This window comes from Anthonomus grandis, chromosome 2 (genome assembly GCF_022605725.1).
Source record: "Anthonomus grandis grandis chromosome 2, icAntGran1.3, whole genome shotgun sequence".
Taxonomy (NCBI): domain Eukaryota; kingdom Metazoa; phylum Arthropoda; class Insecta; order Coleoptera; family Curculionidae; genus Anthonomus; species Anthonomus grandis.
In genome coordinates, this window is record NC_065547.1 from 9,599,763 (window position 1) to 9,615,808 (window position 16,046).

The window sequence follows — 16,046 nt, forward strand, 5'->3', positions numbered from 1 at the left end:
ATAGTTCTGAAGATACCGAAAACAGCAACTATGAAAACCAAAATTTGTCTTCAACCCATAAAAAGAAAAAAAAGTTCACCAGAAAAAGAGTAAAGGACAACAGTTGGGAAAAAAATATTAAAAAAATAGAAAGGAATTTAGGAGAAGAATACATAAATGCGTCAAAAAAGAAAATGGAAAAAAGAATAATGCGAGAGTCGTGCAATGAAAAGTGCAGAATTAGATGCCCAACTAAAATAAACGGAAGATCAACGCAGAAATATTGTTAATGCTTACTGGAAATTGAGGTCAATAGACAGACAAAGAGGCTTTATCAATGCCTATATTTCTGAAATTACTCCAACTTATAAAAACAAAAAGGAAGGTAGTAATAGATCCAAAAATCTTAAGTACACCTTACAGACTGAGGATAAGGTATGTCAAGTATGTAAAACATTCTTCAAAAATACATTAGGTATCAATAATCGGACTATTTTTACAACAACTAAAAAAAAAGATGAGCAAGGTTGTCTGTTACTTGATCAACGAGGAAAACATGGGAAGCAAAGAAGGATTAAAGAAGAAACCATTCAAGGAATACGAGACCACATTAAGTCATTTCCTAAAAAAACATCGCATTATTGCTGGGAACGCCAACAAAGAATACCTGGATGGTAGCTTAAACATTGCTACTATGTATCGCCTTTATGTGGAACGTTGCAAATCGAATACTAAAGATGCCGCAAAGTTGTCTATGTATTCAAATATATTAAATACAGAAACAAATATTGCTTTCCACGTTCCAAAAAAAGATCAATGTGGTCTATGTGCTACCTATATAAATGGAAATGAAGAACGAAAAACTGAATTAAAAAACAATTACGAAAGTCATTTAAGGGAGAAAGAACTAAGCAGAGAGGAAAAAACTAAAGACGCTGAAACAGCTGATGAAAATACCAAAGTATTGTGTTTTGATCTTCAGGCAGTACTTACTACACCTTGTGGTGAAATAAGTACTTTTTATTTTTATGCTTTTTTTTTCTCAATCTGTTTTGTTATGATTAATTTTGGTAATGTGTGTAAATTTTATGGTAAAGTGTTTTAGATGTTATGTTTGTTTGAAATTTAAAGTGAATTTGGAATTTTTTAGTTTTTAGGATGCTTGTACACAAGATTTTGTTGTCTTACGTAATATAGCACATTTTCTTTCTTTCTTTCTTTCTATAAAAGAAGACTGTCTTCCTACAACTTTACTATCTTTGACATTAAAGATAAACAAGGATTTGTTTTCATTATTTTTCTCAAATATTGCTTTTATTAACTTATTACACTATTAAACTGAGGTATCGATATATAAGGTTAAAAAACATTCATGTTAACGCCATAGTTTTTACTTGAGGTACCATCTATAGAAAATATTTATTGCAAAAAAAGGGCAAGTGACAATGCTAATCGACCACTGAAAAATAAAAGAAGAAAAAATCACCTGAAATTTAAATGAATTTGTTCGTTTCATCGTGAATGCACTGTCTAGCACTAGTAAAAGCAGAAAATAATGACAGTCAAAAATTTATTTCATGTCATAGAAAAATTATAAAACAACGCACTCTTCTTCTTCATGCCTTAATTTCTGTTTCATACCAATTAAGTTGATTTTCCTTCCAGTTTTCTCATCTCCTGCCAACTCATTATTTAAGGGTAAAGTATCAGGTCTACTTTGGGCTTCCTCGGATGTCTCTTTGGATTCCGAACCACCTTCACCCAACTCTTTTGTGCCCTCTTCTTGTTTCGGCTCTTCGACAAGTGCAGCTTCTCCAACTTCTTGGTTCTTCTTGACTTTTATGGAACTTTTTACTCTCTTGGGTTTCTCTACTTCCAAGCATTCAATTATTTTTGGCTCTTTTTCTGTTACTGCTCCTGGTTCATTTTCTGAAAACGATAAATAATAAAATAATAATTTCAAGGGATTATTTATGTCTATTACCGACTAAATCAGATGCATTATTAACTAATTGCACCATTTCCTGACTTGCTCCAATTTGATCACCATCAACAGATTTATCCTGTTTATCATCCACTTCTTTAGGTGGAGTTATATTTTCGTTATTCTCGTCTTCTTCTAATTCCAGATCTTCTAACATTTTGTTTAGTTCAGATTCATCTATATCAATATTTTCAACATAAAAAGTTACTGGTTTAGGTTGTTCTGGTATAGCCTCACTGGTTTCTTCGGTTTTAACTGGAAAATCTTCCTCTTTGGAAAATGGTTCTGTGGGAGTTACTTCTTCAACCACTACATCTTCAACTTCAAGTTCTTTCACTGAATCTTCTATTGTTTCAGGGTTACAATTCTCCTGACAATTTTCTACATTTAACATTGTGGGTGGATCTTCTTTCACCGTTAAACTGCTAGAATCTGGTTCTACTTTATTTGAAATGTCTTCATTTTCATCTGGTACTTCTACAGTTCCTACATCATCATCAGTAAAGGATTCCGTCTAAAAATTGCACACAAAAATAAAAAGTAATTGTATTCTTAAAATGCTGTTAATTTTTAAAATGTAGCTTTTAAAAATATTAATATGTTATTTTAATTAGACTAAGCTATCAGTCCAATGACTTATTTTATGTTGTTTGTGATGCTGAATACGATTTTGATAATTATTTTTAATCATAACAGGCAACAAAAACTTACAAGCAATTTGATTGTTTAAATGAAAATAACTCGAAAAATAATGGTTGTAACTAAAAAATTTGTTATTAAAAAATGTTCTCCTTAAAAATGTCCAACAAAAAAGTTCTTTAGGTATATATCGAAATTTGCATGAATTTCAAATTATAAGCCCTGGAATTAAATATATATATATTTTTTAATTACACATACAACTAATAATTTATTTATTATAATAAGATTAGTCTTCAGATGCGACTTTCATAAAATAGAAACTATTAAGCTGAATGACACAATAATTAGGGAATCACCCACCACCATAAAATTTTGACCTATTTTGTGCCCATCTTGACCTAAACCGATTGATGTTTGACTACAAGAAATGTACCGATTTTTGTTTGACTTTTTTTTGTTTTTTTTTTAATTTTATTTTATTTTTATTTATAACAAACATTTACATTATTTCATATTATAAGGTTCATATTGCTTAAGAATTATGAATTTTACAAAATTATTTAAAACATGCACCTAGATGGATAAATATCTGTTTGTGCATATAATGCCTAAAACTATGAAAATAAATCAATAAACGATAATTAATCTACAGCAGTTTAACTTTAGAAAAGCAGACTTTCCACTCATGTATAATTTGTTGCTTGATGCAGACTGGTTGTCCGTCTTGCAGTCTTCTGACGTTGACAGCGCTTGCAAGGAACTTTACAACAAAAGACTTGATTCAGCTTTTGCTGCTTCAGCACCTTTAAAACAACGAAGACGACGGCGATTTACAGTATGGTTTTCAAAACAAATTATTTCTAATATCTTTAAGAAGGAAAAAGCATATCGTGATTATAGATCCTCTCCAACTGAATTAAATCTTTCCAGATACAACAGGCTTCGTCAGACAGTAAAATCTCAAGCACGTGAGGCCTATAACTCATTTGTGACCCAAGCCGAGGAGAACATTGTCACTGATCCCTCATCGTTTTGGTCTTTTGTTAGAGCTAAGAAAGGTCACTCTTCACTTCCGTCTATCATGTGCGATGCCAATGGTAATTCTTTTCAAGGAGCAGAAAATATTGTGCCAGCTTTTGCCAAACTTTTTCAGAATGCCTATAAAGATCCAATCAACCTCGCAGAAACCTATCCTCCTTCTGATTCCTCAGACCTCATTGACATTCTTCCATCAATTACCACTGAGGAAATTATTGCTGCTAGTCGGAGGCTAAAAAACAAGTTGACAGCCGGTCCAGATGGTGTTCCAAGTTTTGTGGCTAAAGACTGCATGTTCCTCCTTTGTCAGCCTTTATGTCATATTTTTAAGCTTATTTTGAAAACTGGCAAATTTGCAGGCGTCTGAAAATGTGCTAAAGTAACTACCGACTACCGACCTATCTCCATACTTTGCAATTTTTCCAAAACTTTTGAAACTATTGTTTATAACAGAATTCTTCCCCAAGTTCAATCACTACTCTCTATAGATCAGCACGGTTTAATTCCCAAAAGGTCGTGCATCACTAACCTCTGTAATGTGACTCATTTTATTTCTTCAGCCCTCGATAGAAAAAGTCAGGTTGATGTGGTGTATACTGATTTCAGTAAGGCTTTCGATCAGATAAATCATAGCATTCTGCTGGAAAAATTGAACAAGCAATTCAACTTCTCAGAAAGCCTAATTTCGTTGCTTTCGTCATACCTTATTGACCGTCTACAGTTTGTTGAGGTGGAAGGTTGCAGATCTAATACCTTTGTTTTAACTTCTGAAGTCCCACAGGGATCCAATCTCGGCCCACTTCTTTTTATCTTTTATATTAATGATCTTAGATAATAGAATTGATCTTAATTTATTCATTTATTCAATCAATATACGGGAAACCCCATTTTACAAAAGATTTGGTTACAATATTAAATAAACTAAAAGATGTATAATTAACATAATAAACCAACATAATTAGACAGTCTTCAAAACATATACACAAGATATAAACACAATAAGAAAACAATAAATTAAAATATTTGATCCAGTTGACCAATAAATCCAGAGAGTGAGCTTGCAAATGGATCAAGTTCAGGGTGAGAGTTTAAATAGGCAAGACTACGACAGATTGGAGAATATAAAGAATAGTTGGAGTGACAGATTGGTAAAGCAAACAGTTTATGTCTCCTTAGGCTTCTATGTCATGTCTCCTAAGCCCATGAATAACCTTATACATAAAGCTGAGGTCACTTTGAATCCTTCTAGTTTCCAACGATTGAAGTCCCAATATTGCCTCCATGTTCAAGTAGGTTATCCTGCATATTCAACTTGTAGGAACAGTACCGGGTAAACCTCTTTTGGACTCTTTCAAGTTGCATTTTGTGACAATTATAAAAAGGAGACCAAATGATCGAGGAATACTCTAAATGACTTCTAACTAATGAACAATAAAGTATCTTCAAAGTAGATATGGACATGTCACGACAAGTTTGTAAAACAAAACCATCTGAGAGGCCTTCCCCTCCACAAGATCATAGTGTTCCCCAAATTTGAGCTGAGTATCAAAGACTACTCCTAAATCCTTTATTGAGTCAACAGAACTAAGTACTATGTCATCAATAGTGTATATATTATTCATTTTTTTTTTAAGTCTAGAGAATCCAATTGAGTAGCACTTATTTATATTTAAAGAGAGATCATTCATATTAGCCCACTTTACAAAAGAAGTAAGATTGTGTTGTAAGATATCAGAGTCCCGCTGTGACTTAATAACACGGAAAAGTTTCAAATCATCTGCATATGCTAAGTAATCACAGTCAGTTAAACACGTTACAAGGTCAGTCAGAAATAAATCAAAAAGCAATGGGGAACAGTGTCCCTCTTGAGGAACTCCAGAAGTCACCAAGATACTTCCAGATTCAGAATCTCCAATCCTAACACGCTGCTCACGACCCAGCAGCATGCTTCTAAACCACCTTAGGGATCTTTCACTAAAGCCAAGGGAACTAAGTTTTGCTAGTAATAACTCATGATTGACCCTGTCGAAGGCCTTCGAGAAGTCAGTATAAATTGAATCCACTTGATAACCATTCTCGAAGGCCTCCAGCAAGGCAACCTCATATAAAACAAGATTAGTAGAGGTAGATCTACCACTAATGAACCCATGCTGCCTCTCATCAAACACCCCCCTGCACGCCCACCCAAGCTGATCACAAATAATATCATCCAAAATCTTGGGAACAGCAGACTGCCTTGAGATGCTTCTATAGTTCTCAATGCAATCCCTCTCACCAGACTTATACACAGGGATTATATAGCTTAATTTTCATATATTTGGAAGCTCACCCCCTGATATAGATCTATTAAACAACAAAAACAAAGGAAGTGATATACTATATTTAAGTCTGCTTAACATGTACTCAGGTATCTTATCAGGTCCACAGGAAAGTTTATTAGGTAATTTAGAGAGTTTATCAAATACCTCAGACAAGCCAATATCACAAATAGAAAAATCAAGCCTATTCTCTAAACTAAAATTGGGAGTTCTTACATTACTGTTGCAATAAACATTAAAAAAAAATTAGCGAATAAATCAGCTATATCTTTACTATTATCTGCACTTTTGTTCTTATAAAACATACAGGTAGGTAGATTGTGAGATTTTCTTTGCTGGTTAATAAATGACCAGAACTTTTTAGGGTTATCAGTAATATTGCTTTCAGTGTTGATTAAATAGTTGTTATAATCCCGTCTGGCCAAAATCTTACATTCAGACCGCATTGCAGCAAATAATTGAAAATCCCTCAGGTAGCCGCTTATTCTATATTGTTGGTGTGCTTGCTTTTTCAATATTATTTTTGTCCTCAATTCAGAGGTAAAGTAAGAAGGAAAATTGGAGCTTCTGTACACTTTAGTTGGAACAAACATAGCTAGACCCAGATTAATGATTTCATAAAAAGTGTCACTACAGGGTTGAATAATTTTATCCTGAAAAAGACTACCCCACTGTATACTGGAAAGAAAGCTGTTAAATCCAATATAATTGGCATTTCTGAAATCAAGGTAAGTATGCTCTACTTTCAATTGAGGGGAATGCATAATAGCTATCTCACCAACATAAGGAATATGGTGCATACTCTCAGGCAACAGATAATCAATAGCTCACATAAAATTGGTTTCTTTAAAATGACTGAAAACTAAATCTAAGTAAACATTACGTCCATTAGGAACAGAAATTAATAGCTTAGATCTAAAAATGTAAAGGACTCTACTAAACAGGTTGCATGGCTTACAGGCTGACCAATTGCAGTTAATCGATCTTCATGGCTGCCCCATGTGACATGTGGCAGGTTGTAGTCTCCACACAGAACTAATTTGGATGATGGATTATAGTAACAAATTTGCTCTACAGCATCACAGTGGTGTTGATAAACATCAAGGCCAGAATTAGGAGGGATATAAACTCCTGCAAAAATAAGTTGAGCTTATATATAAGTTGAAGAGCTGTACTGCAGACAAGTGGTTTAGGGGGGCATTTGTTGTTTCTTGTCTATTTCCACCCGCCTTAAGCTGAGAGACTTCTACACTAAGTTCTTCAATCTTCGACTCCAGAGCGTCAATTCGATCATTTTTAAGTCTTACATTCGCATTAATTTCCTTCAAAGAGCCTTCCAAACATTGTTTTTGCTTCAATAAGAGGTCAATAATGCTGACCATAATTGTAAGAATGTCCTTATTCGAAGTATTTTGTTTCTTTATAAGGCTATCCATTTGCTCTTTTAGTTTTACCTCACTTTCAAGACTTTCAGTGTCTCCAGAAACACTTACAGAAGTAATATTATGACCGATGTCAGAGCCCGAGCCAGCAGAAAGACGTTTGTTTACATTTGATTTGCAATTTTTGCACGTCCAGTTATGAGACCCGTTTTTCTTAAATTTCCCAGCCAATAGATCGTATTCTGCATTTGTTAACAAGGAACAGCCTTTATGTACCCACGATAAACAACTAGAACACTCAATAACTGCATGATTACGATTGCATTTGCGATTACAATAAGGACAGACAAACACTTCCGTCATCCTTTACTTCCTGGTTCCACAAACAATTTGCTATTAAAAAAGAGGCACTAAAATTTAATATTTTTGCTGAAATATGCTGCACTAATATCAGTTAAAAAGTATGAAAATTTGCTACCCTAATATTAACGGTAGAAGTCCATTTAGTGTAGGAATGTTCCTTCAATAATAGAAATTCCAATGTATTGTTGTTAAAAATCCTCTGTCTTTGGCATTTTATTGATTCTATGTAATTCTGTTCTAGGGATTAACTTCAGTTATAGCCAGTCAAATTAAGCACTTAAAAACACACATTTAGATATCAAACACAACTTATAACACTTTGATAAACTGTGTCAAAAACTGATAATAAGAGAGAAACATTAAACACGCGTTAACAGTTATACATCCTTACGTGGTATGATAGAATTGATTTCCTTTTTTGTTTGATTTGCTCGGGCTGATGATCTGAAAATATTCTGGTGTATCAATAGTATCTTGGACTGCTTGTTCTTACAGAGTAACTTGGACCTAACTAGGGGGTGGTGCAGTCGAAATCAGTTATGTCTTAACATCTCGAAATGCTGTGTGATCTCCTTTCACCGAACCTGTTTGTTTAATTACAATATAGACAATCAAATCCTCTGTACAAGTACTTCTATTAAAGATCTAGGGGTTGTATTCGACGATAGGGTCACATTTGTGCCACATATTGAACAGACAGTGACCTCCTCGTTGAAACTTCTGGGTTTTGTCATTCGAAATAGCCGACTCTTTAACAACTCAAATTCAATAAAACTCTTGTATTTTTCCTTTGTTAGATCAAGACTGGAATACGGTTCCTTGGTGTGGTGTCCTTTCTATGAATCCAATGTTGGCTACATCAAGAGTGTTCAGAGAAGGGTTTTAAAGTTTCTTATGTTTCGTGAGGATGGAATATATCCTGTTAGGGGACATGATCATGATCTGATGTTAGGTGGATTTAATCTGCAATCTCTGGCCATGAGGAGAACAGTTCATTTTGTAACATTCTTATGGAAGTTGGTCAATAATCAAATAAATTCTCCTCCTCTCTTGAACAATATTCTATTTCATGTACCAAGATTTGCTTCTAGAGCAAATATCACTTTTGCTTTAGATCTCGCCAGAACTAACATTAGGTTTCAGGATCCCGTATATCAAATGTGCAGAATTTTTAATTCAGTATCATCAACCTGTGACATATTTGTATGCTCCATAAAGGATCTGGTTTTGTCTCTGACAAACCAACAGTTACCATAATTCCTTTTTTCCCTTGTCCCATGAATCCTTTTCTTTGTTCATTTTAATGTTAATTTACATCTCCTTTAATTTTGATATATACATGATGTTACTATAGTAATTTAAGTTTTCCTTATTTTTCTTTCTTTTTGTTATTTAATTTATAGTAATTTAATACTTGTTTACACTTTCAAAACATTAATTGTAGATTTTCCTGTAACTGGGCTTTGCCTGTTGGAAATAAACTGCTAAATAAATAACAAAGTAATAATACTTATAATAATAACAATAATAATGCCACCGGTGTAAACTAATAATTCGTAATAAATAGGATTACTAGCAGTATATAACAAGTCCATTTAGTAAGTTAAATATCAAATTAACATTTTAATACATTTTTAAAAAGAAAATAGAAAGAAGTTGGTAACTGAACCTGTACCAAACCAATTCACTTAAAAAACCCAAATTTATCTAAATTAAAGAATATATACTTCCTACACCTCTTACTAAACTTTTCCACATTCTGAACTTGTCGTATGTCATTTGGGAGACTATTATAGAACTTTGAAGCTAAAAATCTTATAAATCTATGCCCTAAATTTTTACGAATGTTTGGTATTTTTAAATGTCTTTTAATATTATTTCTTGTGTAATGTTGGTAATTTACTTATGTTTTGAAGTGGTTTGATTTTTGTGCATAGAGACATGTAGATAATATGTATATGGATCGTACATTAAAAATATCCTCAGAGTACAGAAGTTAAGTCGGGTATCTTTTTTCTTTTTTGTTTATAATTCTCAAAATATAATTCTGTGCAACGTTGAGTTGTTTCAAAGAATTATTATATAGGCCTCCCCATACGATCAGTCCGTATCTCAGAAGAGATTCAACCAACCAACCAATTAATTACAATATGTTAATAGAGTCACAGCAGACCAAAGTGATTCATAATATTTTCAGTTCTTATGATCTAAACCAAAGTATTCATGAACCTTCAAGAGTGGAAGGCAAGTCTAACACACTAATAAACAAGATATTTACAAATTCTCCAATTGTTGTATCCCAAATTATTGATGTTACTTTTTCAGATTACAGAGTACAAGTTGTTCATGCTGATTTTGATAAACCAAAGAATCTTTCATTTCCAGAAGATATTTCTTTGTAAAGGAACAATAGATTCTTGACAGAATCGAGGCATTCTTACAGTCTCTTTAACATGGCATTGCATTTATCACTCATCCTAAGAGGAACTCTGGTAGAGCCAACTATTCTTGGATAACTCCTGATCTTATCAATCAAGAATCAGCTCTTCATAATCTCCATAAACTATGCAATAGTCTTGATCCTAATGATCAGCTTATTTTTTATTACAGATAACAATTGAAGTAAACCATAAACATAATATAGATTCTGGTAAAAGAAAACAACTCGAAATAAATCCACAATAGCTTGGGCTATAATAAATGCACATATTATGTCAGTAAGGCATAGGAAAAACAAGTATCTATAAGTCGAGTGGTCAGAAAGTGATATTTGCAATTCCTCTAATGAGTATTTCATTGACTGTGTCAACAAAACTCTACTCCTAACATGTCCTCCACAGACCCATGCAGTAATCTAACCATCCATGTTTCTGATGCCATTGAGTGAGGACAAGACTGACAGAATCATAAAGCTGATTACTTGTAAAAGGTCTTGTGGGATGGATGATTGATAGATGATGCCAATAAACTGAAAGATCAACTGTGGTACCTATACATAACAAAGGAGAAACAAGTGACATAAATAACTATAGGCCAATTGCTCTACTGTAAGTTTTTTCAAAAGTTTTTGAAAAGGCTTTTTTGAAAGACTTCTTCAGTTTATTAAGACCTTTAAAATCTTAACTCCAAGACAATATGGGTTTGTTACTGGGCGATCAACAATGGATGCGATTGTGTCCTTTTATCGCGAAGTCGTTAGTAATTTCAACAACAGGAAGCTGAAGGAAAATTATTCGATCTCACTAAAGCTTTTGACACCATCAACCATAAAATCCTCCCAAGCAAATTGTACACAATTACAATTGTATGGAATCCAAGGACCAGTAAATTGAAACCTATTTGGCGGGGAGAACTAAGGCAACCAGGCTGAGAGGTGAGGAGGGAATATCAATGTGAAGTTGATTGGAAGTTAAAACTGGGGTGCCTCGGGATAGTGTAGTCTTTTTGATTTTTATCAATGATTTGTAAATGAAGCATACATAATTCTATTGCATATTAGTCATTATTATCAGCCATTACTCAACAAGAATATCAGACAATCTATACATACTGGCAGCCAGGTTAACACAAGTTCAAGAAGAACCTGGTATAATATCTGTAAAAATGTTTAACCATTTACCCTCCAACTTAACAGATATCAAAAATATCAAACTTTTTAAGATAAAACTGAAAAGTGTACTGGCTATGAATCTATTTCCTTTTTTTTTGGTGAATTTTTTGATTGTACTGTTTCAAAACTATGCTGGATTAGTATTATTATGTAGTTTCTATTTTTTTTTATGTTTTTATGTTAGAATACTTGTTTTTTCACTAACTATTACTGTCAAATTACTCACATTGAAAAATCCAATATGTATAATATATTTTTATGTCTATCCCATCGAATAAACAAATAAATAAATTAATTATTCATGTTGAAGATTAAGTGTTGCAAGCAAAGTGAACCATCCAATGTGTGCAGGAAAAGTGTGAATGAGGCCAAAGTTATCGGCTTCATCGTAACTGCCTCAAGACAAGCTTTGTAGTCTTCACTCTACTTATAATATATCATGACTACTTATAATACATTATCATTCTGTCTAGGGATAGGAATTGTAATAGTAATAGGAATTGAATACATTCTTTATAGAAATAGAATTGATAGGGGATGACCATGCACTGAATCAGCAGGACTTACTTAACTTTCTTGGTGTAATTATGAAATTATTACACCAAATAACAGATAAAGAAAAATGAATTTTCAAAGGCATTTGACAGGGTTCAACACAATCTTCTTATTAATAGGTTGCAGTCATTTGGAGTTTATATCACTTTGCATCTTTGGTTTAAAAGTTATTTGAACACAAATTAAGATAAAAACACCATCTTAAAAGAAATTTCTGTCGACTCATTTAGCTACTTTATTTATTGATAAACTAACAAAAATAAATTAAATACTGTGAATGTCTTATCTATGCGGATGATTCAAAACTTTTTATCAATATTAATGAATTTGGTGATTGCTTAAAATTGCAACATGATTTAGATTCTGAATGGAGTTCGGCCAATGGATTGAGCTCAATGTAGAAAAATACAAAATGTTGACAGTTTCCAAAAAAAAATATAATTATTTATTTGACATTGGAATTAATTACAATATCTTGGGTAGAGATAATGATATTAAAGATCTGGGTGTATATATTGATAGTGGTCTTAGATTTGATTACTATATAAATTCTATTAGGAGTGAAGCTATAACACTATTGGGTTTTATTAATCGAACTTTTAATAAGGATTTTAATGACATTCAAATGTTTTAGAGCCCTTTATTGCTCCTATGTGTGATCTATATTAGAATATGCTAGTAAGGTTTGGTCACCACAATACAATATACTACTAATATATAATATAACATATACAATAAATTATTGGACAAAATTCAAAGAACAGTCCTTAAACTTGTTACATCTATAGAAGAAATTGATACAACTATGAGTATATGGAAAATGTCTAAAACTAAATTATTTGAAAGATCATTGTGTAATACTTAATCTGTGCACTTTATATAAAATTGTTAATATAGTATTTAATTGCTCTAAATTGTTAGATACTATCACTTTTATGTCTCTCAAAGCCTCACTTGTGATCCAAAATTGTTTTCAGTTAAATACCACAGAACAAATTTTGGTATGAATAGTCCATTAACTAGACTGTATAGACTAGCTAATAACCACTGTAAACATATTGACTTTTTTTGTACACCTTTCAAAATATTTCATAACTCACTTTATCAAATGCCTTTATCATAGTACAATAGTTTAAATATCTTATTTTCTGTTTAAATCTTTTTCCTGTTCTTTATATGTACAAAAGTTATGTAACTGAAATTGGGAAACCATTAGTAAAACTATTATTATAAACCAACACCTTGCCTGGAATCAGAAATTGAGTAAAAATCTTGCAAGCAAGAATTATGCAATTGTGCAATTCAGGGATTACACAGATCAGACTGCCCTGACAATCTACTACTACTCAATGCATGGGGGCATTCCGGTCAAACCAGAAAAGACTTATTCAGCAAAAATAAATCATTAGAACAATGTTCATTCCATTCAGAATGTCTTGTCACCAAACTTTTAAAGATAAAAGGATTCTTACAAATGTTGGATGGTATGTTTTTCAGTGTGCTTCCTACATACATGAAAACCTGAGTCACTATGCAGCATATGGCAATATCAACATATATTCTACATATAATTCCAACAATCTTCATATTCCCAGTGCTAGAATAAGGCAGGTACAAAGGGCCAAGAAATAACATGCTTAAAAATCTTCAACTACTTGCTGAATCATATGCAAACAATTAAGTCACAAAGATGTTAAACAAAAAAAAGAAACTCAAAAAAAACTCCAGAAAGTTTTAAACATTTAATGGCACAAAACCCACAATATACTATGAAGATCATACTTTTGTTGTTTACTTTTTTATGGCCACTTGCTTTTATGCTAACCTAATGTTAATATTTAAATTGTTTTGATGCACCTATGTTTTGTAATTGTTTTTATTTAGGATAATTATTTTCTTATTATTATGTTAGTTAAATAACTTCTATTCTGTTAGATTAACAATTTTTCTGACAATTCCAAATACATTTTTAATATGTCAATATAGAAATAAAGAATTTCATTAAGAAAAATAGCAAAAATTGAATTATGCTATGTAAGAACATTACATTCATATACTATAGAAATAGCCATTATGCCATATTATTCATATTCTTGTAACTTGAAATCCATTGGAAATTTTAGTCCATACCGAACAACCTTTTTTGTTGCACATTTTACAGGCAACATTTTTTTATAACAAAACTTTTAATATCACCAATACTTTTCAAGTTATTTGTATTTAAAAAAAATAAATTATTTATAACTTTTTATTGTCTGGTTAATTAAAAGATAATTAACACAATCAGCATTGCAAAAAACATAAAATCCTCATTAACCTACTAAATTTTTACCTTTTGCTCTCAGCAAATGCTCTATATAATATAACTAGCCTTACCTGATTTTCAACGTTTTCTGGAATTTCTTTTACATTTATTGGATCTTCATTTTTAGTCTCAATTAAACTGTCACCTTGCATGAAACTTTCTGACGGTTCAATGATAAAGTCATGTGGTACTTTATTATTCAGAACATCACTAGAACATTCTTGTTGGATATTCTCTGGTGCCTCTGTAAGATCAATCAATATGGTGTCTTGGTTTTCAATTGCCCCAATTACTTTTGAAATTGGAGGATGCATCAATAGGTTTTTTTCACAATTATCCATAAAATTTGGTTTTTCTTCTTGTTCCAATAAACTATCAGTCTGCTCAGTAACACTACTATCACATTCATTTGGAATATTTACATCATTTACAATTTCTGGAGCTTCAACTTCTTCTATTATACCTGCAGGTTCTAATGTTTCTTTTTCACCCTCAAGCGCTCTTGGATCTTCTCTCACATCAATTTTTTCCTCATTTTCTTTGTCAAAAATGGTTTTATTATTAACTGCATTTGTGTTAAGTTCTCCAAAATTATTGTCATTCTCACCTATTTTATTCTCCTGTGGAAAACTAGAACCTGCATGTTCACCCTCTACTCCCACACTACTATTCAAATATTCATTTAAACTATGGAATACATTGTTAATGCTATGTTTCGCAGTCACAGGGGGCGGTTGATACTGGACATTATTATTCTGTGCCTTTTCTGGTACATTTTTGGAATGTTGGTCAGTAAGTTCATAATATTCAAAGTCATTTAAAACTTGGTCTAGATCCACAGTGTATTTATCCATCTAAAATAAGTAAATTTACTGAAGCATTCCTTTGATAACACACAGAGATAAACCAGTGGTGATATCCACCCTAGAAGTTACAATTTAATAATACTTTGAGGTGATTATTTTCTAATTAACCTTGTGTACCTTTGTCCAACTAAAATAGTAATTTACATCGCATTTGTTGCAATTATTAATCACTAATTATTTTTGTAAAAAAAAAATAATGCAAAAGAAAATTATTTTGACGTTTATTTGTTTTTTTTTTTGGGGATGACATTTAGGTCATGTGACGTGTATGACGTCATTAGTTAGACTTGTCAAAACAAATTTCTAGAAACTTATAACCTAAAAAATAAGTGAATTTGAATATTTTGTGCATTTTCGCTATTTTTTATAACAAAACCATGAAAAAAGCCTTAAACATTTCTAATGTGACATGGCATATTTGTTAAGAAACATACTGAGCCTTCCCCGCCCTGTTCAAAATTTGACAGCAACCAAAGTCGAGAACGCAGCATATGTCGGTTGTCAGCAACCGATTTATAGTCCGCGCTTGCTGTTATTTAATTAATATAATGCTGATATCCCACACTGCCCGCTTCCCATAAGAAGAATATTCCAAACAATAATTATAGATAAACAAAGACGATTTTTTTCAACAAAGAAAAAAACAAAAACAAAGCCAACTTAAATAAACCAAATGCACAAGAGGCAGATGTTACTGCTATGCAACTTTTAAATATATAGATTAATAAAATATATTTTATTCGATGTCATAATAATATAGTTTATAATTATATGTTATAACTAATAAAAACAAAAAGTGTTATTAATTAATTCACAGTTTAATATATTTTATAACTATTTTATAACTGTCGAATAAAATGAATAAAAAATCCTTTTTGTTCCTCAAACAGTACCAAAAAAAACAAAACAGATTTTAAAAAATTTATACGTCTTAACTTTTCTACAGCCTACATTCCAAATTTGAATTAAGCGCCGTTTCAGATATGCAATTTGCGCATGCGGGG

General features: G+C 32.0%; 2 protein-coding genes across 5 annotated transcripts in view; one reads left to right on the forward strand and one right to left on the reverse strand.

Moving 5' to 3' along the window:
• LOC126746999 (zinc finger FYVE domain-containing protein 9) overlaps positions 1-15,297 on the reverse strand; it is a 78,368-nt gene extending 63,071 nt beyond the window's left edge. For 3 of the 4 annotated variants that reach the window (XM_050455481.1, XM_050455469.1, XM_050455490.1), the window contains exons 1-4: positions 15,160-15,297; positions 14,248-15,100; positions 1,964-2,477; positions 1,621-1,908 (exon numbers count right to left, since the gene is read on the reverse strand). In XM_050455481.1, coding sequence (XP_050311438.1) covers positions 1,621-1,908; positions 1,964-2,477; positions 14,248-15,030 — 1,585 coding nt within the window. In that variant the 5' untranslated portion in view covers positions 15,031-15,100; positions 15,160-15,297. The remainder of the gene's footprint in view (positions 1-1,620; positions 1,909-1,963; positions 2,478-14,247; positions 15,101-15,159) is intronic. The other variant, XM_050455475.1, reaches the window with a different exon arrangement.
• LOC126747097 (uncharacterized) overlaps positions 1-16,046 on the forward strand; it is a 326,191-nt gene that overhangs the window by 185,805 nt on the left and 124,340 nt on the right. The gene's annotated exons all lie outside the window — the stretch shown is intronic.